Raw genomic sequence first — 25,874 nt, 5'->3', positions numbered from 1 at the left:
GTAGGGATTGACTTTAAAACTTAGTTACACTCTCAGCTGACATTTTAGAGTGGCATAATGGATATCTTGCATAGGAAGCTTCAATTATCTTTTCTGACATGTACCTCCTCTGTTCATCTCCATACATTTGTCCCAGCTAGGAGGCTGTCATAAGCAATAGCATGTTAGTGTACTGTATAAAGGTATGGATTCAGTTAAAGTTAGTGGAATGTTTGTATGAAAAGATGTGCAAAGAATTTACTCACTGGTTTATAGTAATCAAAAACATAGTTCACTGAATTTTAATTATGATGATTTCTCACAAGCATGTATAAAATACATTATTTAATTCTTCTTGTCTGGCTAAGGAACATGACTTTTTGAAATCCTCTGACCTGCTTTAGAGTCACATGAAGTGACACATTTGCCGTTTTAGCACAGGAGCTACAGGCAAATTGGGTGATCAGTTTTCCTGCTCATTCCTCACCTCTGCTATTTATCACAGATTTTAAGGGCTTGAGGTAGGTTCATCTGGGCTTTTCTACCATAGCAACATTTTTAGTATTTGTGAGTTGCAGCTTTTTCTGTGATTAGGAGCACAGATGAGAGTAAGATTAGCTCTGTTTTGTACCATGTTCACCTTCATATAAGCAACAGCCTAAACCCTCGCTATTTACTTGATTTACACCTGCATAGAGGTGGCTGAAAGAAGCCGTTAACATCAAGAATGCTTTGGAAAAAGACAGAAGTGGGGATTTCTAATGGCCAGTTGAAATGTAAGTCTTACAAGACTTATGTCTGCATACCAGAAAACTACCAGTTGATTCTGACCATGGCTTACTGGGAGCAGCCGGGAATGCCTTTTAGAAGTTTGGACTGCCAATGAATAAAACCCTATGTCTTTCTTAAGAAAGAGCACTGTCATCTTTTCTTGCAGGATTTCTTCCTTCACCTGACAGAAACATGCTGCTTGCCACCAAGACCAGTATCTTCCTAATTCACAAAATGGCAAAGGAGAAAGGTTTTACAAACCATCTCTATACTGTAAGGAATCACTGTTACTGGAACAGATCTAACATCAAAGTTGGTTTTACTTTCTGTGGTGGTGGGGATCAACTAAGTGACCTCCAGAAGTCCTTCCTAACCCAAAGTGAGCTTTGATTGTAAATCTGTTGTTCAAATTAGCTTCTGTATCCTTTGCAATTATCTGACTTTTCTTTTACTCTGATGAAAATGTGGGCTTCAGATCAATGACTGCTATCTGGTTTGACATGACATCCTAATTTTCCTCAGCGTGTTGTCAAGTGTGCCCTGAAATACTATTTTATAGCCAGAGCACATTCAACTTCAGTATGCAGCTGGTAAAAAGCAGCTGACACAGGTAAGTGCACTGTGCAAACATTGTTAAAAGCTGACTTGAAAGAAACATTAATTGACTTCAGATATATTTACTTTTGTCTTTTATGTTTACTGCCCTTTTTCTGCAGCTGAGGTTTGTTTACTCACAACCCTCTTTCCTTAATGGGCTTTTCCAAGTGAGAAGTGAAATGTCTTTCATGCAAAGTCTGTGTTAGAAATCACTTTACATAAGGAAAGTGCAGTAGAATTTTGAAGAGTGGGTTTAAGTACATTCCTTACACACACAGGTTTTTCAAGCAGTGGGGCAAGATGATTACATTAGTCTCAGCTGGTGAAGACTGGGCTTCCTGTGGTGAGGTGGGGAATCTATGTAGTCAGAAATTTAGAGTTCTAATTGTAGTGGAAATGTTGCTAGCAGGAAGATTGCTGTGCTACTGTATGACTGCATTTGTGTATGAAATCCACCTTTTTTCAGGTGAGATGATGAACATAATCTTCCCAGTTGTCAGTCTTAACAGTGCTCCAGCTTGGCAACAGCTACACCAACATGCTAAGCTGAGAAATGGTGACATAACTCCACCTTGTATTCTTGGAGCAGTAGAGTAAAACCTGGCAGAACAAAGAAGCCATGTATCTGTGAAGAGACATATAAGCCTGAGAATGTCACTGAGAAAGGAGAAGCTTTTGGTGGAAAAAGGGAACAGAAGAAGGTCAACAATTTTTGTTTAAAGAGGGGCCCAGAATTTTTGTGAGAATAATAAAGTCAGATGAAGCACTGGGAGCTCAAAGAATTTCCTGATTCATGTAAGAAGCCATGAACTGCTGAGGGATGCTTCTGCACATCCCCAAAATACTGCAATCCTAGTCCATGGAGTTGTCTCAGACTAGTGAGAAAACTGAGGCAGCAAGAGAGCTGTAAATTTATTGAGCAAAAGCAACATATTTAGATCTTGATGCAGTCTCTGATTTTCTGTACGTTTGCTATGCACATACCTCATGCTCCTAATGAGCTGTGAAGTAAAATGTAAACCACAGAGTGTCGACCTTGCTGAGATATGGGGGAAGATCTCAGAGACAGAGACTGCTTCTGGACTAGTTAGATGCTCAAAGCCAGAAGCAGAATGTGGTTCAGCAAACTTAAAGATGGAGAATCTGGTGAATTCCCAGGTGAGAATCTTATTTTACATGACAGTCTAAATTTTGTGAAGCTGAAGATTACTATATGCTGTGAATGAGAACCATTTCCACCTCCCCACACATTCTGCAGTTGATGTTGACTTAAGAGTTTAACTCCAGAAGAGATCACTGGATCAGTTGTTATAATTGCCCCCCATGTTACAGTTTATGAAGGACAGTTCAGGTTCTTCGTAACAAGCCTCAAACTTCACCTCTACAAAGTTGTTCAGTTTTCCAAAACTAAAAATGCGTATGACAATTGCTGCAAGAGAAAAGAAGATCAGAGCCCCGGTTGCTTCCACTGGGAGGAATTTGTTAGGTCAGGTTTCCAGGATTTTCACAATGCTGAGTTGTACAATTGTATCCCACACTGGAGAGAGGAAAGTGAAGAAAGCCCAAGGGTGTGAAAATTTCTCTCACATCAGTCGACAGTCTTGAACAAGACATACCCCGGAGGCCATTTCAGGGCACAAGCCAACTCTGCTTAGTTAGTCATTGCTGACCTTGTCCAATCTCTGATACTTCTGACAAGGAAGCCAAAGTGTGGGCTGGGATAACTTAGTATTCCTGGTGTTTCCAGGTGACTGGCTACTGCCTGAAACATGGAAATTTAGTTGTGTGCCTTGCCTGTCAGGATAACTGCTAATGGGCAGAAGCTGAAAAATTCTTGACTCAAATAGAGAAAGCTACGAAGAATTGTAGAAAGTATTTAGCAAAATTAACTAGACAGATGGGCTCACAGTCCTATGTAGAGAAGGACAAGGATTTTCTTAAGTCAAAGGGCATCAACCTATGCATCTTCTTTGGGCTGGGTCTCAGTAAAAGTTATGCATCCTTTGTTGATCTGCATATTTTCAGCTTCATTCTTTAATTGATCTGACTCAGGTACCCTGTCAGTTACAGCAGCAGAACTGCATATATAACTTAGCTCCAATTCTGGGCTACATGTGTGACATGCTCCTTGATATGCTATTTCAAAACAAGATCATAACTGACATAATTAAGCTTCCTGTTTCCAAGCCTGTATATTTGTCATTGCCCTTTGTAGTGCTTGAGTACTGCCTGGATTTTGCATGTGTGCCTGAGAGGGATGACAGGATTGCTGTTAAGAAAAATATCTTACTTAGGTTGTTGTAGGAATAGTTCACCAGGATGGAAAGGAGACATGTAAAAGTCAACAGTGGGATAGAAATGAAGGTATAAATTGGCTCTGTGCCAAATGTAGTGTAGAGATGAGGCTTCCTGAGAGTCTTAGAGTAGGGAGGCTCAGAAGATTTTCAGTGAAAATGGTAGAGCAAAACCCAATCTTGTTTACACTTAGAGCTCAAGCTCACTTTATGGAAGAGATTGTATGGCTTGGGTCTTGTCATATCAGGGTCCTGAGACCTTCTCCAATTCTGTGCTTCTGTTTTGAAGATCACACAAACTCTTTTTACACATGCTGAGGTCTATACTTGTGAGGACATCAGCTTTCCTGGAGTTATAACTTTGAGACACCCAGCATTGCCTGTATTAATTTTCCTTTATAACCCCCTTTAATAAATAAGAGTAACAAGCTGCAGTTATCCACTACCGACCCCCTATTCAGAGATTCTGCTTAGGCTTAAAAACAATTAAAAGGTCTGTTTTAAAAAAAAAGTTTTGCCCATGGTGTCTGGCCATTGTTCAAATCTGGGTTTTTCCCGGGAGAACAAGAAAATGTGCACTGTTTTGATATATAATAAAACCTGACTTGTAATGTGAAACAGCTCTCATCTTGCAGCGTCATGAAACAAATACTCTAGTAAAGGAGCCTGCTGCTGGTTCAGAAACCAGAAGCTTTACAGCAGAATTAAGGAACAAGGTAAACCTTTCTGCAGTCCTATGTGGTGATTCTTGTGAGCTAGTCATTCCCAGGTGTAGGCACATGCTAAGGCTTGCTCCACACCAGCCTTTCACTTCATAGCTGTCTGACAGCGGGAGCACTCCTACAGAGGGTGCGTACAAGTTACTGCCCTGCCGGCTGCTCTGATTCTGCAGGCATTGGCCAGCTCATGTGTGTGCATGCCTTTCACAGGCACTTAATGCTCAAATAGCAGGCCATACACCCCAGCATCACAGTATCCTATTTATTTGAACTTCAAACTCTGAGAAACAGTTGTTGCTAAAAGCAGCAGCAAAATAGCTGTGTTTCTCAAAAAGTAGGAGTAACTGCATTAAAAACTCAGCTGCTCTCAGAAGGAACAAGGCAGTCTGTTTTGGCCCCCTTTTCTATCTTGGATATGAGTTCACATAAGAGGACTAAAGGTAGGGACTATTTTTTTGTGCTGAATTTAGCCATTTGTCATCTGATCTATTTTGTAAGAAGCATAGAATTTCCTGAGAAAGGAATCTAATCAGCTGACTTCATGGTTTTGTAAGATAGTGAAGCGTCAACAGTATCTTCTATCTGAGAATGTCTAAGTGTTTTCCAAGTGTTTGTAAACACTATCATACTAATTTACTGATGGAGAAGGCAAGAATGTACCTTAATGAAAGCAGACTGAAGGACATCAAATGAATAAAAGTCACATCTCTTGATGTTTCACTACCATCCCCATATAACTAGTTTTACTATCCTTGCAGGGTAAACTAAGTGACAGTGAGCTGCAAGAGCAGGCTGCCCCATGACAGGCTATGAACCAGGAGCAGACGACAACCTCAGCACTGTGCCCTGCCAACAGCCCCATGATGCTTAAGCAGGACCATGGCTGGTGTCACAGTCTCTCCACAACTCCTCACCAGCCTGAAGTGACGAGTCAGGCCCAAGACCCACCCAGGGGATCCTGTTAGGCACAGCCAACAGGCCTGGATACAGGGCAAACTACAGCACTGACCCATGGTCCAGCCAGGAAAAGCAGTCAGGACAGCATGGGACAGGACTGGGCATAGACCTACTTACAGCTCAGCTCTGGCAAGGCTTGGGTGCCTGGGCATGAGCTTAAAGGGGGGTCCTGGGCCCATGGGCAGAGGGTGCATTGGTGGGGTCACCGGTGAAGCTGGCCAGGGCAGCTATAGCCTACTGTTCCACGTAGCCCCCAGAAACGGGGAGTCCATTGCCTTCTGCAAAATGTCCCACGCTCATTATTACTAGTTTTAATAGCAGTCATGTCTGTACAAGAGCAGGACATCTTCTGTGACTTCTATTCTTAGAGCAGTCCCTTCTGCAGTATCTCTGCTCCTTCTGCTTTAACTGTCATATTTAACTACAGCCCTGGATGTTGCTATTTTTAAATATTAAAGGGTTTTTTTGCAATAGGGAAGCATAGATGCATAGAGCTATTATAGTCATAGTCAAATATAATTGTCTCTTAACAAAAATTAAAAGTCAGTTAACTTCCAGTTGCTCTTCATTGCACAGCAGTGAAGGGTTTTTTTCTTAGGAAAGCAAGAACAGTCTGAGCTCTGAGTAGAGATTTGGAAAACTCTGAGCAGAAATATAGCTGACTTGGATCCCCATAACCACCCAAATAGACTTTTCTCCCTGAAAATATGAAAGTAATCAAGAAACAAAAGTTGTCCCAGCTTCTCTACAGTTAAGTTCTGCTGAGCTGGCCACAATGCTGCTAATAGATCAGATATCATTATGCGGATTGGTTACATGCTGTGGTGAACTATTCACTTCTTTTTCAAAACAAACTTTGTTAAATCTAACAAGATGCCATTTTAGAACTGCTTCTGACAGCTACACAGCATGACTTTGCAACTTTGCTACTTCTCACAAGGCAGCAGACCAGAAGATTGGTAAGGCTGATAACGCAGTAACAAGCGGTAGAGACCTTCCTTGTACTAGTTCTGCTTTTAGTGAACAACCATGCTCAGGCAAGGACTTTTAACTTAAAGAGAGTCTTATACAAGGTATCATGGTATGGAGCCAAGTGATTTTCTGTTGAATAAATCATCAGCTCAAGTGCTACAGAAAGACCTATTACCAAACAGAGTAATGGACAATTATAAACAATATCTTATAACAACATTCTATCATTTGCAGAAAAAAAACTTGGCAAAATGCAGGTACAAAGTAAGCACTATTTTAAAAAAGACAGTGACAGATGGTAACTATGATACTCCCCCCCCAACAAACAAACAAACAAACAAACAACAACCAACCAACCCAGGGAATAGGTAGCTAAAAATCTGAACATTTTTTACTAAGCAGCCCTGAGGATGTGAAAAGAAGATAGTTTCATAGCAAATTGTGTTGCTTTTCAGTTATTTAATCCCTGTTTTGACTGTTGGGCACATAAACCCGGCATACTGTATGTCTCAAACAGCAACAGGATTTTGATGAGGGTCTCTAATCAGGGATTTGTTAGCAAACTATAGTAAAGGTTTCTTTGTATGCTAGACTAATGGTTTTCAGTCCTATTTGCTGTGTGGTTACTCTCTTCTCCCCCTGCTCTCCTCTGCGTATTTAATATTTCAAATTTATCTTGAACAGTATGTGTCAACAACCACAGAAAAAGCAAAAATAAACTGACAACATATTTGTTAACATTTTAACCTACATAACTAACATCAGCTGAGTCAGAGTACCACTGTCTGGCTGATATTTCCAATAATCCATGGCAAGTCTCTAAAGACATTGTTTTACAAATATAGAGATCTGAATATTTTATGCTATTTGACTAAGATGACATTTCAAGTCAGACTCTATAAATACAATCAGACAAGCTGTTTGAAGCCTAAGCACTGTGCTCTGTCCGCAGTATGTTGGGTATGTGTGACAGCTGTTTCTGAATGCTGTGAGAACACCACCTCAGCTTGCTTCTGGTAGAGAAAACAACGACCCCACTGAGAGATCTGTTTTTCTTTCTTTAAAAAATATTTGCTGTGAACTGATAGCACGTATGCATTTTGTAACAGAGACTTGGAATCTGGCTCTAGTGTTCTTAGTTTTAATGACACCTAGCTCTTGTCTAACATGTGTAACAGTGGTACCTTCCATTGCTGTTGACATGAGGGAGACTTGTATTTTACCTATTACTTATATGTTGAAATACCAGACTGCTAAGTAGTTCCACCAGTTTTGTCAATAATGACATTATAATGTCCTGTTCTTGGTGGATAATCCTGCATTTCTACACCTCTTGTATTCTTCTACTGGCAGAAGCTCAGTTTTCAGCTCCTTAATTCAGATTTTCATGCCACATTTGGAAAATTTTTTTGAGGCCTTTACAGCCACTTTTGCAACACAGCGTAGGACTCTGCCTGTAGCATGGGCATTTTATTTTGCTGTCTCACCAAGAGGTATTTTGAAATCCAGTTCTTAGTGGGAGTATGAAGGAAGGAGGGATGAAAAGTCAGCATTTCAAGGACTGTTATAAAACTTAGGGAAGAGCATCACAAGACAGAAGTCCCACAAAGCCAAGAATGTCACATGACTCAAGACAGCACATGCACATGAACAAGCACTTCTTTTAAATGTAGCTTTTCTGCAGATTTTGCTGAACAGTAGCATATCTGGTTTTCACACATATATACAGAGTTAAATCCTGAGGGGCATCGAGTTTTTGCAAGTCCCTTTATGGTCAACAAAAGCTGCAAAACCAGAACAGTTTCAAGGACTAGATTTATACACAATTTTTCAACTGACTGCAGTTTTGCATGTTCCTGTGCTTGTTTACAAGACTTGCAAGCTTGTGATTTCTTCCAGCTGAAAAAGCAAAGGTTGCAAGAGCAGTTATTATGCCTGTGTGCCTTCCCATGAGTTCTCAGATGTCTATCAGAGGAATTAAACACAAAATAAGTTTTTTTAAATCCATCTATTGAAAATGAATTTGTAATTGGAGAGTCACTAAGGTTCCTTTTTTTATGTCAATAGAGATTAATTAGAATTCTGTCTAATGTTTGTAATATCCGTAAGTAATTTCTGGATAAAATGGATACTACTCAAAGAACACAAACATGGCATTTCAAAATGCATTGCCCGAGTAAAAGCTGAAGGAGGATCATTGGATACTATGGATGAAGCATTAGAGTTTTGCCTCATTTAATGTTGGGGACTGCTCATGAACTATGTATTACGCATCCCAAATGGAGGTGATAGAGAAATTATTTTGATCCTGGGCTTTATCATTTTTATCCTTTATGCAATCTTCTTCAAGCTCTTCAAGGAACAATAGATGCTGGTTGATCCACTTATTTGGGAAAAAATCATAAAATGGGGAGAAAACATGTGTCTGCAACATAACAGCCTACTCAAGAAGTGGACCCACTGACTTCCTCCTCCTGTTTGTTCAGTACGTATCCAAAGGCAAGCTTCATTAGATACTCCCTAGGTCTTACACTGGAAGGGACAGTGAACACCAGGTCCTTATTCATTCAAGTCGAATTTGATAGATTTTTAATATTTCCCCCTCATCTCTTCCTTCTGTAAACACAAACCACACATAAGCATGGACATGCAAGTAGCCTCATCCAGTTCCTCCTCTCTGGCTGATCAGTGTTGAAGGTCAATAGTGAAACATACGCATGCTCTCACTCATGTTGCTTACATATACATTCACATTTGCAGTTCCCTTCAGGTCACGTACAATAATTTTCCACATCCTGTTCAGTGACCTTAACCCTGGGTCAGAGCCTTGTCAACAGCCTGCAGTCCTGAGGCCTTTGACCATTCTTGTTTCTCTTGGTGCTCTTTTTGACGTATAAGGGTGAGAACAGCCAACAGTGTGCAAGTGACAAGAACACCTTAAATTTACACACTGATAAAATAATGTTCTCATTACTATCAGTAAAATCATACTGAGCTGGCATTTGTTAGGTGTCCTAATTAGAAAGAAAATTAGGGCAAAACATTAACGATGAAAAGAGTGTTTGACAGTTGATACTGTAGCTGTGATTTAGAAGTGCATTAAAACCATGCTTCACTAATTTTCAATGTGTGAATTAAAACCTCTGATCCTTACAGTAGGGCTAACTGAGGTGTTTAATGTATTTAAGTACCACTGAAGCCAATGTAAGTCACTGAGGCACTTAAAGCACATGCTTGCTAAACTGGAGTCTTCTGACTAAGGCATGTGCATTTTCAGTCACGAGATTATTTCAATATGTTCAGGGTTGGCCAGCAATTTTCCTTGACCTATGTAATTAAAACAGAAAAATAACTCAATATGGAACTATAGTATTCTTAATAAAACCTAGCAATTATTCTTAATAGGACCCAGTCACTCAGAGACCTGTGTTTCCCAGGATTGTTTAAGAATAATTGGTGCTATGTTTCATCATGTGATTCCCAAAAGATGAGTAATGGAAACATTTCTGCCTGAGCACGTCCTTATTTTGCATTAATTGTCCTTCATTTACTTTAAGTATTAAGCCAAGTCATAAAGCAGTATCGAAGCTGCAAAACTGGTGTTCAATATATGAAACATGCATACCAAAACAAGTAAGTGTTGGTGTACAGAATTGTATTTTGTTCTGACAGCATTCCAGCCAGTTTGCTTCCCACTCAATAGTTTTGTGGGTATGGTCTACAAAAAATGAAATGCTTCTCTTTCTTTCTTGAGATCATATGACTGAAAACAAGGTCTTTGATTACATTTACGAAAATGTCTATTTAACTCTGTCAAGGAACTGCTGAAAAGTTGGCATCGTTCAGTGATGGAAAAGATGTGATTACTGGAGCGTAGCGTAAAAGCAGAAGTTCATATAGCACTTCCCCTTTTATTCTGCTATTTTGATGTTAACTAATTCACATCTTCAGAAGAACAAGCTCTATAGCTCCACACAGTGTTTATTTACAAACGCCAGACCTCTAAAAAGGCCACCGGATAGTTCATTAGAAGACTTCTCAGAGACCACACAGATGTCTCTGCATGGTCTCAGACCAGAAGTCAGAACTCTTGGAATGTAATTGTCCTCGCTGCTCTGAGTCTCCTTACTGGAACGCACATTTTGTTTGATGGGCAGGAGATAGGCATGAAAAGGAGCAATCTACTCATAAATACAGAAATGAAAAGGCCCTACTTCATGCTCATTATATTCTCACATTAAATGGGTTACTATTTAATCAATGATGATTTGGGATGAGGAATCAGTTTTCATGTTTTCAATTTACCAAAAGATAAATGATTTCCAAGTTTTGTCCTGCAACTGGAAGATATTTTAAGCTGCAACAGATAGAAAATTAACAAATAGAAAAAAACCCAACCAAAACCCAACCAAACCCAGAGTTCAAAAATCATTGCTTTTTACATTGGACTTGAACAGGAAACAGCTCAAAATATGATGCCTTCTCTGACAGTGACAACTTCATTTGTACTTGCAGCTGCATTTTAGGGAAGTTGGGACAGCTATACTTCATTATCAACGTGGCCAAATATCACACAAGGCCCTTATAAAAAAGCTGATTTTTCTTAATTTTTTTTTTTTTTCAGCATAGTCATTGATCACAAAGAACTAAAAACTGAGTTGATCACCTGTTTCCTTCAGACACAGCCAGGTCAGTATAGACAGACATGACAGAGATGAGCTCTAAGGGGAAGAGAGATGCAAGCTGGAATTCCTGTTGCCCAGAATGCTGTACAGTTGTAACACACAAACTACTAAGAAACCAGGCTCTCAAAACAAACATGTAATTTCGTTTGTGTAGCGCTTTGTGGATGTTCACTCACAGCACTCTGTGTTTGTTTCCAAGCAGCTTGAGACTAAAATTCCAAAGTTTAAATGATGCTCTGTTAGCAAAATATGTAAAAAGAACTAGCTCAACCAGTAAAAATACGTAATCAAAATAGTTGCTATAGCTCTCTTCGCTAACCAAATAAAAGCCTGCAGAGGGCGCTGCTAATGCTAGAGACCCCTTAATACACTGTCAGAGGTTATTTAATATATGTCTCAGTCCAGACAAGTGTCGACAATGAAGAGACACAGAAGATGAAATTAAGATTAATATCCACTAATCACATAGAAGAAAATCCTCTGCTTTCTTCTTTTATTTTACTTTGTCCCTTGTATCTTCTCAAGAAGATACTTGCAAATGTGTTTTGCATCTTGACACCTGTAAGTCAGGATCCTGCTTCTTGGATAGAGATGGTGTCCCATGCTGCAGATGATGTCCAACAGCCTACCAGATCAGACTCCTGCCTCCAACATGTATGTTTTTCTTTACTGTTCATCTTCAGACTGAAAATATTCTTCAAATTCAACAGCAGAGTCAGGGCAGGATCCATAACACATAACAGTATAATATGCGTAGCAATATAATTCAAGTGCACTTTTGTGAGTTTCAGATGACACAATACAGCAAATGTTTCCAAAATTCCAGAAACACCTAGTAAAACCAATAATTTATATGTATAACATACAGCAAGCCTAGGTCATCCGATCTACCAATGCTTTCATATGCAAGAGCTTCTATCTAACAAATGATTTTGTTCAAAATTCTCATATCCATGTAATACACTGTAACTGTACTGTGTACCTCACACTTCAGGTAGGGGTTGTTGCCTGTTAGAAACATGCAGCCATCACTCCAAAAAAGCTTAATTAATTTCTTTCTATACATGGCAGCTTCCATGGTTCACTTGTCACTTTGTTTATGATGTTAGAGAAATGCATACCAGAGTGATTTAGCTCCTTCTACAACCCCTTTTTCCTCCTGGAAAGCCATATATAGCTTGTATATAGCCTCTTTGTTGGTCAGAGGTGATCCAATCCAGCGAAATGATCTGCAGTTCATAATGTTGGTGTTTTCCTTAGGAGGCTGTATTATGTGTTCCAGAATCTAAAAGAATAAATTCATATCCTAAAGCCAAGACATAAAATAATCTGTGATTCTGGACATTCTGGCTTCCTAGTATCAAATAAAAAGCACCTTCAAGGAATGCAGTTCTCTATATTCAGAAACCACAATGCCTTTTGGCAAAGCAAATCTGTGCACAGAGCAAATACTTCAGTGGTAGGCTAGTCATGAAACTAAGAGCATATTTGTCAGTCACTGAAACCCAGATAATAAAGTCTGAAAAAATATAATGTATTTCTAAGGGTATTTTCACTGATGTAGAAGGATTTTTTTTAAAAAAATAACCCCCTACTGAATTCATAGAAGTTATGAAAACCAAATGGAAGTCCTCAGGCTTGTTTCTATATGGATTTTATTCCAAAGAACTAAAATCTTCTACAAATGTTGTGATAGCTATGTTAAATCTGATAGCCCATGGTTTTGGCACACATATTTATTGACTCTGACAATGATTAATCCATTAAGTGAGAGGAGTTGCTTTCAGAACTTTCAAAAATTTTTCTCCCTTCATATTTGGCTTTATATATCATGTATGGCTGTTAAGGTATGGGTAAGATATCTGCTTTGATTTCCCTTTTTATTCTGCGAGAGACAAGTATAGTCTCTCAATAAGAGAGTATTTTGCATCAAAATTTATTTGATTTCTAAATTAACTAAACCATAACTATGACTATTGTAACATTTATTTCCACATAGAGCAAATTTTAGTTTGGGGTTCTTGAACATTTGGTGATACCACTTATGAATAATACATACATTTCCAAAACTCAGCATAAATGTGTGTCAGTTGTGCAGTTCACCCACTGAAAAAACCCCAGAAACATTATTGCAAAACTCTATTGCAAAGGTTAGGAAACTGAGTTTTAATGCGACCGGTTTATACTGCTGGTTAGTTACATAAACTGTCCAGTGAGTAACTGAAAACAATAGTGTGACTTCTGTGAAATGACATACCACTATAAAATGGATGGTGAGCATTAATATTCATTGCAGAATTATCTGAAACCAATAATTATTAATTCCATAAACTTACAAATTATCATATGATAAATAATAGATGTCTTCACAGGCTGGAGCCATGGGCTGGGGCCAACTGTGTGAGTGTCAATAAGGGCAAATGCAGGGGGCTGCCCTTGGGCCACAACAACCCCCAGCAGCGCTACAGGCTTGGGGAGGAGTGGCTGGAGAGCTGCCAGTCAGAGAGGGACCTGGGGGGGTTGATTGACAGCCGGCTGAACAGGAGCCAGCAGTGTGCCCAGGGGGCCAAGAAGGCCAATGGCATCCTGGCTTGTGTCAGCAATAGCGTGGCCAGCAGGGACAGGGAAGGGATCTGACCCCTGTACTGGCACTGGGGAGGCCGCACCTCGATTCCTGTGTTCAGTTTTGGGCCCCTCACTACAAAAAGGACATTGAATGACTCGAGCGTGTCCAGAGAAGGGCAACGGAGCTGGTGCAGGGTCTGGAGCACAGGTCGTACGAGGAGCGGCTGAGGGAACTGGGGGTGTTTAGTCTGGAGAAGAGGAGGCTGAGGGGAGACCTCATCGCCCTCTACAGCTCCCTGAAAGGAGGCTGCAGAGAGCTGGGGATGAGCCTCTTTAACCAAGTAACAAGCGATAGGACAAGAGGTAATGGCCTCAAGTTGCACCAGGGAAGGTTTAGACTGGATATTAGGAAGCATTTCTTTCCAGAAGGTGTTGTTGGGCGTTGGAATGGGCTGCCCAGGGAGGTGGTGGAGTCCCCATCCCTGGAGGTGTTTCAGAGTCGGGTCAACATAGCGCTGAGGGATCTGGTGTAGTTGGGAACTGTCAGTGTTAGGTTAATGGTTGGGCTGGATGATCTTCAAGGTCTTTTCCAACCTAGATGATTCTGTGATTCTGTAATGTTGCCAAAGATTTTGTGACCATTTGTGAATAACTGATTGCCAGGAAATACAGGAGGAATGTATCCAATTAATTTTATTACTTGCAATTTCTTTGTTCAGAATTAGCTTTTTATTCTACTTAACTGTAGCTGGGTATAAAGGTTAAAAAAAAAAAAAAAAAAAGACAAGACAGAAAATCAGTACAAACATAATGATTAATCCAAAAGAACTGTACTGGCTTATTCCAGAATGACTGGCAAAATGATGGAGTGTGGTAAAATGATGGCGTCTAGCTATTGTAAATGAGTGTTGTCCCAGTATTTCAGGTCATATACTGTATATAAGCACAGATTGCTGATTTTGATTTTGCAGTGACAATAGCATAAACTGTTCTTCCCTTTCTAACAGTCTCTTCACAGGAATACTCTTTCCATCTCTCCTGGCTGAACTCAGAAAATGTCTGCGATAATCAGATTGATTTTTCTCTGTGCTTTACTAAAACTCATGGCTTTGCTGCTGACTAGTCTTAGCATTTAATCTACTATTAGGTGGATTTTTTTCTTCTTTTCCTTTTAAAATACATAGGATTTTCCTGTGGCATTATAGCAAATAAATTCCCTTTTATTGTTTGTTTTTTTTTGTTTTTTAATTTCTTATATTAATGTTTTGATATTTCTTTAGATTTCATCTTTAAGTATGGTAATAACCTTTATAATTTGCCCTCTGAAATCATCTCTGCAGATGGTCTACAGGAAAGTGAGTTGGATATTTACCCTAACTTGTTCAGTTTATATGGTTCTGTTCTCAGTGAAAACCTCTATTTTTGGTGGGTCAAAGGATGACTAAAAATCAGACAGTTTAAATAACAGGCTAATCTGTGGCAACCTTCACATTTCAGCAGCAGAAATTTGCAAGATAATGGACTCATTTATTCCATAACTGGTTTTCAGAAATCAAGATGACTTAATATTTTGATGTACATAACACAGATGCTCACACATTGTCACACACCTTCTGTGGTTTACATAACATGATGTCTGCATCTGTAAGCAGCATGGTAAAAACGTCATGCCATAGACTATGACCATTTCTCACTAACAGTCTTTAAGTTATTTTTTGGTTTTGAGCTATGTTGCTGGTAGTGATAACAATGGGGAGAGGGGTAGCTGTTTTTTTTTTTAAATTTAAAATACGAGGACTGAACCTCCATAGCTGTTCATGCAACAGCGGCAGATTTAACATTAGGTGAGAGCTAGCTGCACAATCTAAATGACAATTTGTGGCAATAGCTGCAAATCAATGCCAGGAGTCTTAACAGTGGCAACTGTGCTTGAATAGCTACCCTCCTGCAACATTGGAATCCTGAATATACTTTTGTCACCAGCAGTGTCCCCTCCTTCCTTGCACTAGCCCACTAATATCAAGACTTACTTATCTAGATTTATGACATTTCAATGTCCCTGGATGTTCCCACAGCTCTGCACGAGCTCTTCCTTTTCAGGACACAGCTATCACCAGAGCGCATTTTCCAAACCAACATGACTGTCACTGAGTAGGCAGCTGCAAGCAAGTCTTATCTTCAGCTAAGTGAACTTGACAACTCACAACTGGACCTCTGTGCATAAATGGTTTTCGCAATTCTGTTGAGCTTTGTTATCAAAGTCTTGCTGCTCTATCCTGTCATTGTGCCTTGGTAGCCACTGCCAGATCTGTTCAAAAAGCCCTGTGACCTTGGTCCGCTGCATGAAATACATTTCTAAGGAACTTTTGCATCCCAGGGTATTATGAGTTGCATTCCCGTGCCACAAAACTGAGAAATGTGCTTATGTTTCTCTACTCAAGTATAATAAGTCTATGATAAATAGCTAAGTCTATTATTACCAATTACCATACTAAGCATCTAAATAGGTTCTTGATTCAGCTGACAAGAACATATCAAAGATTACATAGTTCAGATCTTATTCATATCACTGATGTGAGGATTTTGATAGTCACACTTTTTTTTTCTAATTTCAGTTATGTGCCTCATGCCTTTCCACAGAGAAAGCAGCAACACAAACATTACAAAGACTTCAGTCTACTTTTTGCACAACATACAGTTACAACAAAATCCTACATTGTAGTTGCTATTAGCAGCAGTATCTGGTTCCTTCAGCACACAACCTGGCATTGTTCCGCAGAACAGCATGAGCTGGCGGCATGCTTGCCTCTCACGTGTACATGTGTTAGGATGCTGCAGCATTAACTAAGGAAGCTACAAAGAAGTATGAAAGACACACAGGTCCCTTGCTAATTGCTCCATGGATTTTCTTTGAGAAATTTCTCTGTGCTTTCATCAAGTAAGATGAACTTGTAAGATGTAGTTAATCCAGAAGGAGGATGATTCCAAAAGTCGTACCTATTCTTCGGGATGTATTTTGTGCCATTTATTTTGTAATATGAGTAATAGAAAGGGAAATATTAAATGAGATGCTGCTACACTCCTAATTATTACATCCATTTCCTAATTTAGAAGGCTAGCTATCAAAAAAGCAGGCCAAAAAGGGCTGAGCAAAGGGACTATAGCAAGGAGGGTGTTTGTAGCGGATGCTCTGATTGACATCTGACAGCAGAGCATTTAGTAGTAAGGCATTTCCAAGTTTCCCACTTAGAAGTCTAGGGTATGAAGTATCTTTGTATTTTGGTCCTCTACATTTTTTCCCGAAGTATGTTACAGTTTTGCGTGGATTCTGATGTATACATCATTATAGTTCACTTCTCTGCATTTGTGTTCAGATGGAAGTATTTCAAACGTGGTATTCATATGGTAACAATACTACCAGAAAGATGGTAGGACAGAGGAGACCTTAGGTGTGGGACAGACCATGTTCTTCGAAGGGAAGTGGGTAATCTGCATGCAGCGAGACCTATTTTGAGACATTCAGTCCAGAGGAACTCCTCTAGCAAGCAGTGCTGGGAACCGGTTCAGTAAGCTTTCCTGATTATTTCTACCAGTAGTTATTCCTTTCCAACACAGGCACCGCCCTTGCAATGGTGTGGGCACCCACCTTTACTTCTCTTCCATCTGTTTTCCAGTCACGAGAGGAAGCTAACAAGACTCATTCACCACGTCTAAAGCTACGGTTTCTACTTTTCATCCTTCACACTACATGGCCCCTGCTCTTTCCTTAATGCGTGAATGAACCCATTTGAGCAATCATGAAAACAAGACTGCCTTTTGGGACAGGTTTTCGCGGCGGCAGGGACATGCCCCGTGACGAGCGGAGGGCGCGCTGGGTCCCCACCGACCACCGCCGCAGGAGCCCGGACCGCTGTGCCCAGCGCTGCCCGCCGCTGCCCCGCCCAGCGCCTTGCGCGCCTGCGCAGAACACGCCCCCTCCCCCCGCGCATGCGCCCGCCTGCCCGCTCCCTCCCGGCCCCCGGCGCCGGCGCGCGCCTTTTCGCCCGGAACTTTGACCCGGAGTCTCTCGGAGCCGGGAGCCTCTGACGTCTCTGACGTCACTTCCGCACCGTCCCGCGGCCGCGGCCAATGGGCACCTCCGCGCCCGGCCCCGCCCCACCCCCGCCCTCCCCCGCCCTCCGCCGTCGTGCTCGGGGCCGCGGCGTTCAGACGCCGTAGCGGGGAAGGAGGAGGAGGAGGAGCAGAAGAAGAAGAAGAGGAAGAAGAAGAAGGAGGAGGAGGAGGAGGAGGAGGGAGGAGGAGGAGGAGGGAGGAGGAGGAGGAGGAGGAGGAGGAGGAGGAAGGAGGAGGAAGGAGGAGATGGCGGCCGGGGCCTCGGCGGCGGCGACGACGACGACGGCGACACGGAGAGCGGGCGGGCGAGGCACCCGCAGGAGGGAGGAGCCGCCGCTGCAGCCGCCGCAGCTCCCGCGGGCCCGCTCGGAGCAGTGACCGGCCGCCTCCCCTGCCGCCTCCCTCAGGCCGCAGCCCGCTTGGCTCTCGCCCCTCCCAGGGACTCGCCTCCGCCTCCACCCTCGGCGGCTGCGGCGCTCCCCGCCCCCACGCCTGCGCGAGAGCACCGGCGGCGGCGGCTCCCAGGGGCGGGTAGGCCTTAGCCGCTCCCCTCCCGGGTGTCGGCGGCGGTGGTGGTCAGCCGAGGGGTCCTGTCCCTTTGCTGGTGATTATGCGCGGTCGGCCCTGGGCCGGTGGTCAGAGCCCTTCGTCCAGAGGCCGTCGAGTGGGCAGCGACCCCTCCTGCATCTCTTCTTCAGCAGATGTCCCCGCCGTCCCCCGCCTAGGCTAGAGTAAGCTGAGAGCCCGCTACTCGGGAAGAGGGAAATCTACAGCCATGTATTTTCTCAGCGGCTGGCCCAAGAGGCTGTTGTGTCCTCTGGAGTCTCTGGAGCAACCTCTTCGCATCCAGACGGATCCCCAGAGAGCTTTCTTCGCAGTCTTATCCCCATCTCAGCTAAGCATTTGGTACTGCAGAGTGAGTATCCATCCTCCTGTTAGCCCTCAGATGCCACTTCCCCAGTTGAAAAGCCCTCTCATTTGTAAAATGTATTTTTCCGTTCCTGTTCCAGAAAGTGTTGTAAAATTTGCGACTAAAGCTTACAGAAAACTTCCATTATTTATGGAACAGAGTGGTTAAGCCAAGATGTTTACTGATAGCAACGTCGTGTTAAGAAAATAGGTAGGATCGATCCACTTGGAGTTAACACCTGTTATTACTGAAAATCAGACTTCTAACCAACTTTTTACTTTGACTTTAAATAGCACTTAAGCTTAATATAAAGACTGTTTGTAGCAATGCTTTTTTGCAAATATGCTTCATGTCCCCTGTCTTGGTTAGATTCTGTTTTATGTAAAAGAACATATGAATGTAGGTGATACAAAACACCAGTTTTTATGAAACACAGAACAGACTAACATTTTCTGCAATGATTTAACACAGAAGTTCACAAACTTTTCTTTTTATGAAAAGTTTAAAAGTTTTGCAGCCCTAAACAGAGGAATTGTCATGGCTTTTGCATGGAAGTTGCAGCTCTAGCAACATCCAGTTTGATACTGTGAATAATTGACATAAAGTGCCTTGCTTTTAATTCACTTTGAATTAATGTGGCAACAAAAATGGTGTTTTGTCAGTTTAATTTAATGCAGTCAGTGAAACAGCTGTGTAGTTTTGATGCCACAGCCTTTTAAATACTGCCTAGATTAGACCCTAAATCTGTCTATAAATGTCTCAAGCTCCAGATAATTTAGAATTTATCTCAGATTACAGGAGGAAACGAACAATCCAGTTTTAGAAAGCTGATAGTGAAAGGTATCAAATGATATTCATAGCCTTAAAATCTTTAAGTTACGCTGAGATTTTTTCACTTTACCTTCTGTTGCATTCTAACGTTCATTCGTTGCTGGGTGAGGTGCTGATGTTTTGTTTTTAACCTATATAAGTATCCAAGTAGGACGTATCAGCCGAGTAACTATGCTGTGTGAACATCATCATGTGGCCTCTCTTTTCTTAGGTTTGTGGCACATCGCGTGAAGTTTATGCTTTTCTAGCTTTTGCCAGTTGTTAAACCTATCGTTGTAGGCTGTGAACACAGCACAACTGATCATCTTTTCCAGGAGAATACATAAAAAAGAACAGTCTTGTAGAATGCTTCTCAACATGTGCCTTGGTGTCTAGAAAATAGTTTACTTCTTGGCCTATTCCTGAGGACGACGTTCATTAACTTACATGCTTGGACTTGTTTTGAAATGTTAAATGTTGTATAACTGGCTACAGACAGAGCACTAAACCAGTTCACTCAATGCAGAAAAGCTGAGCAAACTTACAGGTCATTAAAATTTTAAAAATATATTTTAATTCAATATGTAATGCATGCTTCTGAGGAAGGTGCTGACTTTGCCAGGCTTGATCACTGACTTATCTTAGACTGAAAAATGTTACATATATTACAATGTCACCACCTTTGTGGACATCCAGCCGTTAGCAAAATCCTGCAAGACAAAGTTTTTTTGTTATGGACATTTTTTAATCTCTTGCATTGTTTTGATGCATACAGCTCAGATTTTGGGTGTGCTTGGTTTTGTTAGTTTCTTTGTTTTTGAAGGTGAATTTTAAAATCATATGTTGGACTTGTAGAAAACAAACTAAAATTATTGCATTCCAGAAAATGTTTTGATTTGTCAGAAGTATCTTCTTTGGAACAATGTTAAATTCTGGTCAGGTTGAACTAATTCAATTTCTTGAAGTAGTACAGCCTTCAAGCTAATGAACTTTTTAAGACTATACTATCTTAAATATATATGAAAGATTTAATGGAACTAAAGAAGGTTTATTCCAAAGTGTGGATTGTTTTCTAGCTTAGAAACAATATAGGTACTAAGATTAGAAACTGGGGTAAGTGGTATAGGTGAAACCAAATGGAAGTCTGTTAGTGTTTTTGAGCCAAAAAGTCCTTGACTTTTTTGCATGTTATTTTATAGGGAGAGATTGGATTATGGCTAGAAAAGACCACTGATCAGTGGTGAGTGTTTTTAATCATGCACCAGTATTGGTGAAAGATTTTTGAGCATGCACCCTCAATATATGTATATTTATTTATTTTCTAATTATATGCATGTTCTACTGTTGTACTAGTATGCACATCATCAAGCATACACAATGCAGAAATTAAAAACTAGAGTAGAGTAGAATAGACTGTTTCAATTGGAGGGGACCTGCAACAATCATCTGGTCCAACTGCCTGAGAAATTCAGGACTGACCAAAAGTTGAAGTGAGTTGTTAAGGATATTGGCCAAAAGCCTCTTAAACAAGTGACAGGCTTGGGAAGCCTCTTCCAGTGTTTGGAAAGAGAAAAAAAGAATGAAGTAAAGCTGAAATAAACACATTTTAAAATGTTTATTTATTAATATTACAAAACATATTTTCTTCTTGCACCCCATTGGGTTATATTAAATGCATCCCACTTTGGAGACCACTGTTCCAAGTATTTTTCTTAAATCAGAAGAAATTTTTGGCCTAGGTACCTCAGAAGATTCATTGACATTGAGAGCAAATTAAACTGTTTTCCTTGACAGTGTTGGAAAGCTTGTCAATGTTTTCATTCTGGTAATGTTAAGTACTTGGATGCTTGAAATGAGAAACTTCGATTAATGAAAGAAACTGTCTGAAATGCTAAAATGAGGTATTGGTGTTTAACAGATTGATTTGGGAACTAAAGGTGAGGTTTCACAAGGCAGCTGTGCAGTCCTAAGTGTTGTGATCTTTTCTGCTTGCACCTGTATTTTAGTGGCTATTATGATGGACTAGTGACTGCTTTTACAGTGTTACTCAACTTGCTGAACAAATAGAAGCCAATTTTTTTTTTTTTTTTTTCAGCTCATGAAGGGATCAAAGGACCACTGTAGTTGAATCGTTGAAAATGTTACTCCCTTAACAGTAGTGGCTTTTAATTTTAATTTGGTTTGGTTATCTCGGGAAATAAGAGCTTGAGGCAATACAGGGAATTCTAGATATTCACCCACAGGCCTCTAGATATTAAGGGAAGATGTATGCAACCGAGGAAGGAGGTATGATAGATGAGAGGTGTTCCCTCTGTAAGTGTTGAAGGGTGAATTGTGTGCAACAAGAATAGTCTGACGTAGTTGTATGTATAAATATAGTTCAGCATTTCCTGTGTTTAATCTTAAATGGTGGCAATGACAGGAATAAGTACTGGCCTTGAATATTTGATGAAAACTCCCAGAGGTTGTTGCAGTGTTATGACTCTGCCAGTCAAACCCAGTTTTGTAAGCTCTTTGAAGGCAAGAGTAGCTTGCCTCAGCTACTCATTTTGAGGAGCATTTCTTAATTACCCATGTGCTTATCAGCTTATGATTTACATCTACCCTTGTTTTCAAACTTTACTATTGTTTTGTAATGATCTGATGTTGAATCAGATCACCCAGTGAACTATAAGGTTATGGGAAAGCATGCCTGTCAGAATCCTAGATTGTCAATCTGTATTCATTCTAAGTGCTGAGTACGTCTTTATTCAGACAGCTCTCTTAACTCACTCTTACGTGCTTTTCAGTCTCTAGCTGTTGCAAGTATTAGAGCTGAACTCGATATGTGCTTTAAACCCAAGCATACATGTTACTTAAAGAAATAGAACATAACAGGTGACTGCTTCTGTTAGAGACGTGATCTCTGTAACCTGGAATTTTGGCGTGCTGCAAGAGGAGTTACTTGCGACACCAGTGCTTATAGCTCATATGATACATGAGTAAATACGTTTACAATTTTGCATTTGTTTTTGTAATTATTTTTATTAAAAGTGGTCATTAAACGTTTTGAAAAATGTTTTCACCTTGCTGTCAGGATTATGCTTTCATCTCAGAACTGTAAGCAGAATAATTTACTGAATTATTGTATGTGGCCTTTTCCTCGATAGGATTAGATACTATCTCTGTAGCATTTTTTAGCTGGAATTTGATTGCAAAATGGACAACAGATGTCTTGATAATGATGTAAGTGGCTGTGTATTGTGAACAATATGGTAGAGATAGCATCAGTGCAAACTAAGATGTCTTGCTGCTTCTGCTGTGTTTTTTTCCTTAGTAATTTAACCCCTGAGATGCTAGCCTCTTACTGATACCCATCAGACTTTGTCTGAGAAGGCCATATCTTTTTATGTGTCAGTAACAGTAACAGTTATGCTGTTGCATCTGTTACAAAGATGTATTTGTGATTACATAATTAAAGACATGAGAAATACCTGCTAGACTGATGGATGTATCATGCAAAATGTAAAACTGTCATGTGAATATTAGTAGGCCTTACCGGGTTTTCAGTGTCTCCTGTATTAATATAAAATAGATGACTTCTGAAAGACATCTCAGAATTACTTGTACGAAGAGAAAAGCATCCTCAATTATGAGTTTTGACTGTCCAGTTAGTTGCACATAACAGAGTTGTTTGCCAGTATGAGATCAGAGATTATGTTAGAGAGTCTATTTTCCATCACACACAATTCTATTTAATCCAAATTTAGGCACTTGGCAATTCATCGAGTTGAGGAGCAGCAAAGGTCTATAGAACATGGCCTTTCTTACTGGACGTTTTTGAGCAGTAGGTTAGCTGAAAACTTTCATTTGAGAAAAGTAGTGATTGACAGTTCTGATGCACTTCAGGTTTTTTGAACTCTTTCACAGTAGCTTATGTGGGAGCTGTGTCTACTGTGTTTGCTGGATGGATACTCTGCTGATTCTAAGCTTTCCAGCTGCTTTTAAACCTGAATTAAAGGACATGTTTTTGTAATTAATCTTGCTTTTAGAAATTCTTTTATCACTACCTTGTATCTTGACAAAACAGTTTTTTGTTGTCTATTTTTTTTTTTCCTTTCTTGTCCTTGTTGAGAATTTTCCTCTTCTGATGGATGCCTGCATGCACGCTTTTCTCCATCTATCCTTTGTGGTTTATTAGTTTATAAACCCACAAAGCTTCGGCCTATAAAGTGGAGCACAGACTATCTAATGACAAAATAAGTACACAGTGCCACCAGGCTTTTGTTCTGGTTTCTCCCAGTCTTGACTTTGTCACTTAGATTGTAAGCTCATCAGAACAGTGTGTTGATTTTTGTCTTGTGCCTACAGCCTAATGAAGCACTGAAGGATTTGTTTTATAAAACTAAACAGAACATTTGTGTTTTTGAAAGAAATTGCCTCTTGATTCTAAATGTGATTAATTTTTGATGTCTGAAATACTGAATTTTTAGGGGATGAGAATATTAGGATTTTAACAGTTAGATATGGCCATGCAGGTTCTTGTATTGATGCTACACTAAAAACATCCAGCCCATATGTAACACCATGTTATCAGCTGCTAATAGTGTTGCATGTTCTCAGCAAATACAAGAATTTTGTTTCTAGACATAATAGTTCTGAAAGGCAGCTAGTATTCCAGATATTCAATGTCTGAAAGCTATAATTAAATGTAAAAAAATATTTAGAAAGTAAATTATTAGTAGTGAGTTGGTAGCGTTAAAAAGAGCAAAATAAAAAATGGAGTTCAGAAGTGAACATGTTGGCTATGGGTAGGATAGGGAAAGCATTCAGACCTTTTAAGTGTTCTTGGGTATTATTTGAATTCAGTGCAACTTTATCACTATTTTAATCATTCAACTTTTTTCATATGTAAGAATTTGAATGTGACTATATCAGCTGCCTGATGCAACATTCTTAGAATTTAGGCAAGGATGTAATTTTGCTATTCATATTTAATACAGACATAATAACTACTTCTTCATTTTACATAAAAATTATGGGAGTGCTGGTGTCTTACAGGAACATACATAGCCCTGAGCAAGAGTATTATTTCATGTTTTCAGTAATTTTTTGGATGACTATAAATGGCAGTCTTCCTGTCTTGCTCTCTTTCCTTCTGGGTTCAAGTGATTTAATGGTAAGAGAGCCAACTAAAAATAAAGGAATGCTGGGAAGTTTCAATGTCTGAATGCATACATGCTGTTGGATGTTTACTTCTCAAAGTTAGTCCAGTAGTTTTCCTTTGTATTTGCTGACCTATTTAACATGTTCAATCTACTATACACATAGTTTGTTGTTAACCTGCAGGAGTCAAACCATAGAATTAAAATGAGGAATTCTTTGTTATTTTATATTATCAAACAAACAGTGATTGTACCCCTCTCCAGTTGGTACCATTCTCTTTGAAGTCCTTCAGACATCTCAGTTATGACAGAGACTTGTTCCTGTGAGGACTACTGTTCAAGTCTGTACTACTTGTCCTATTTAAAGATGGCCTGCTTAGAGCAACTAACCCCTTGGTTTAGGGCTTAAATGTCTACTTGATTTGCATTTACATCAGATAAGGTAGAATGTTTGTATTTAGAGAAGTGGAACGGTAATATCCCATGTCTAAGCTTGCTGAGAGAATTTGCTGCAGCATTTGTGTATCTTGATAGATTTCTTCTTAAAAACTACTTTATATGGTTTGGTGTTATGAGACTGCTTATGCTGGTCGTAGTTACAGCTTAAAAAAGGGAAATGGGAAAGATTTTCTATTTTGTCAGGGAGAATTAAGTAAAAGAGTAACAATTTTAAGTTATTCCACCATGGGTTTGGTTTTATATGTTGTTTTGTGGTTGTTTTTTTAATTGTTTCCTTAAGTATTTTGTCCTGATGTTGATGCAGAACTCACGTTTCTTAGTGGAAAGTCCAAAGGAATTCTTAATGTACAACAACAACTGATAATGAAACAGAAGTTGAGTTTTAAAGTAGTTTGAGCTAGGTATCTTTGCTCATGAAGCTAGCTTGCTACCTTACTATTTTATAAATAGTGCAATTCCTCTGTTTCAGTATTGGTCATCCAAAACACATTTGCTTTCATCTATCTGATGTGAATGGTGTTATAATGTCACATCAGTAATAAAAGGCATGTTTTGTGCGGAAAGGCATTGTTGAAAAGTGTAAAGATTTTGGAGTAAGGGCTCCTGTGGAAAGTGCTCTTGTGAAAAGGTAGCCAAGGTAGCTGAATGATGTGTGAGAACGGAAGGAGATGAAGTAAATTTAACTCTGGGAACAAGAAGTTCTGTTTCTCTCTTTTCAGTAGCATTAACTAGAGCACTAGTGAATTTGTTTACTCTTCAGTAATGATACTACTGTATTTTTTTAAGGTTGCCCTTTCCCCCTTTTTTTTTTTCATTAATTTTGTTACCCTGTGAGCATCCAGCTCCACTGTTCTGTTCATAAGTAAGGACAACTTATATTTTGCCTGACCTTACATTCC

The 25,874-nt window shown here is 40.0% G+C and overlaps 1 protein-coding gene across 4 annotated transcripts in view; it reads left to right on the top strand.

Annotated features, from left to right (window-relative positions):
- Positions 1–17,883: 17,883 nt before the first annotated feature.
- RIC1 (RIC1 homolog, RAB6A GEF complex partner 1) overlaps positions 17,884–25,874 on the top strand; it is a 56,031-nt gene continuing 48,040 nt past the window's right edge. For all 4 annotated transcript variants that reach the window (XM_074931749.1, XM_074931750.1, XM_074931748.1 and 1 more), the window contains exon 1: positions 17,884–18,568. In XM_074931749.1, the coding sequence (XP_074787850.1) occupies positions 18,428–18,568 (141 nt within the window). In that variant the 5' untranslated portion in view covers positions 17,884–18,427. The remainder of the gene's footprint in view (positions 18,569–25,874) is intronic.

This window comes from Athene noctua, chromosome Z (genome assembly GCF_965140245.1).
Source record: "Athene noctua chromosome Z, bAthNoc1.hap1.1, whole genome shotgun sequence".
NCBI lineage: Eukaryota > Metazoa > Chordata > Aves > Strigiformes > Strigidae > Athene > Athene noctua.
Note: the sequence above shows the minus strand (reverse complement) of the source record. Positions and strands in the feature narration are given on the sequence as shown.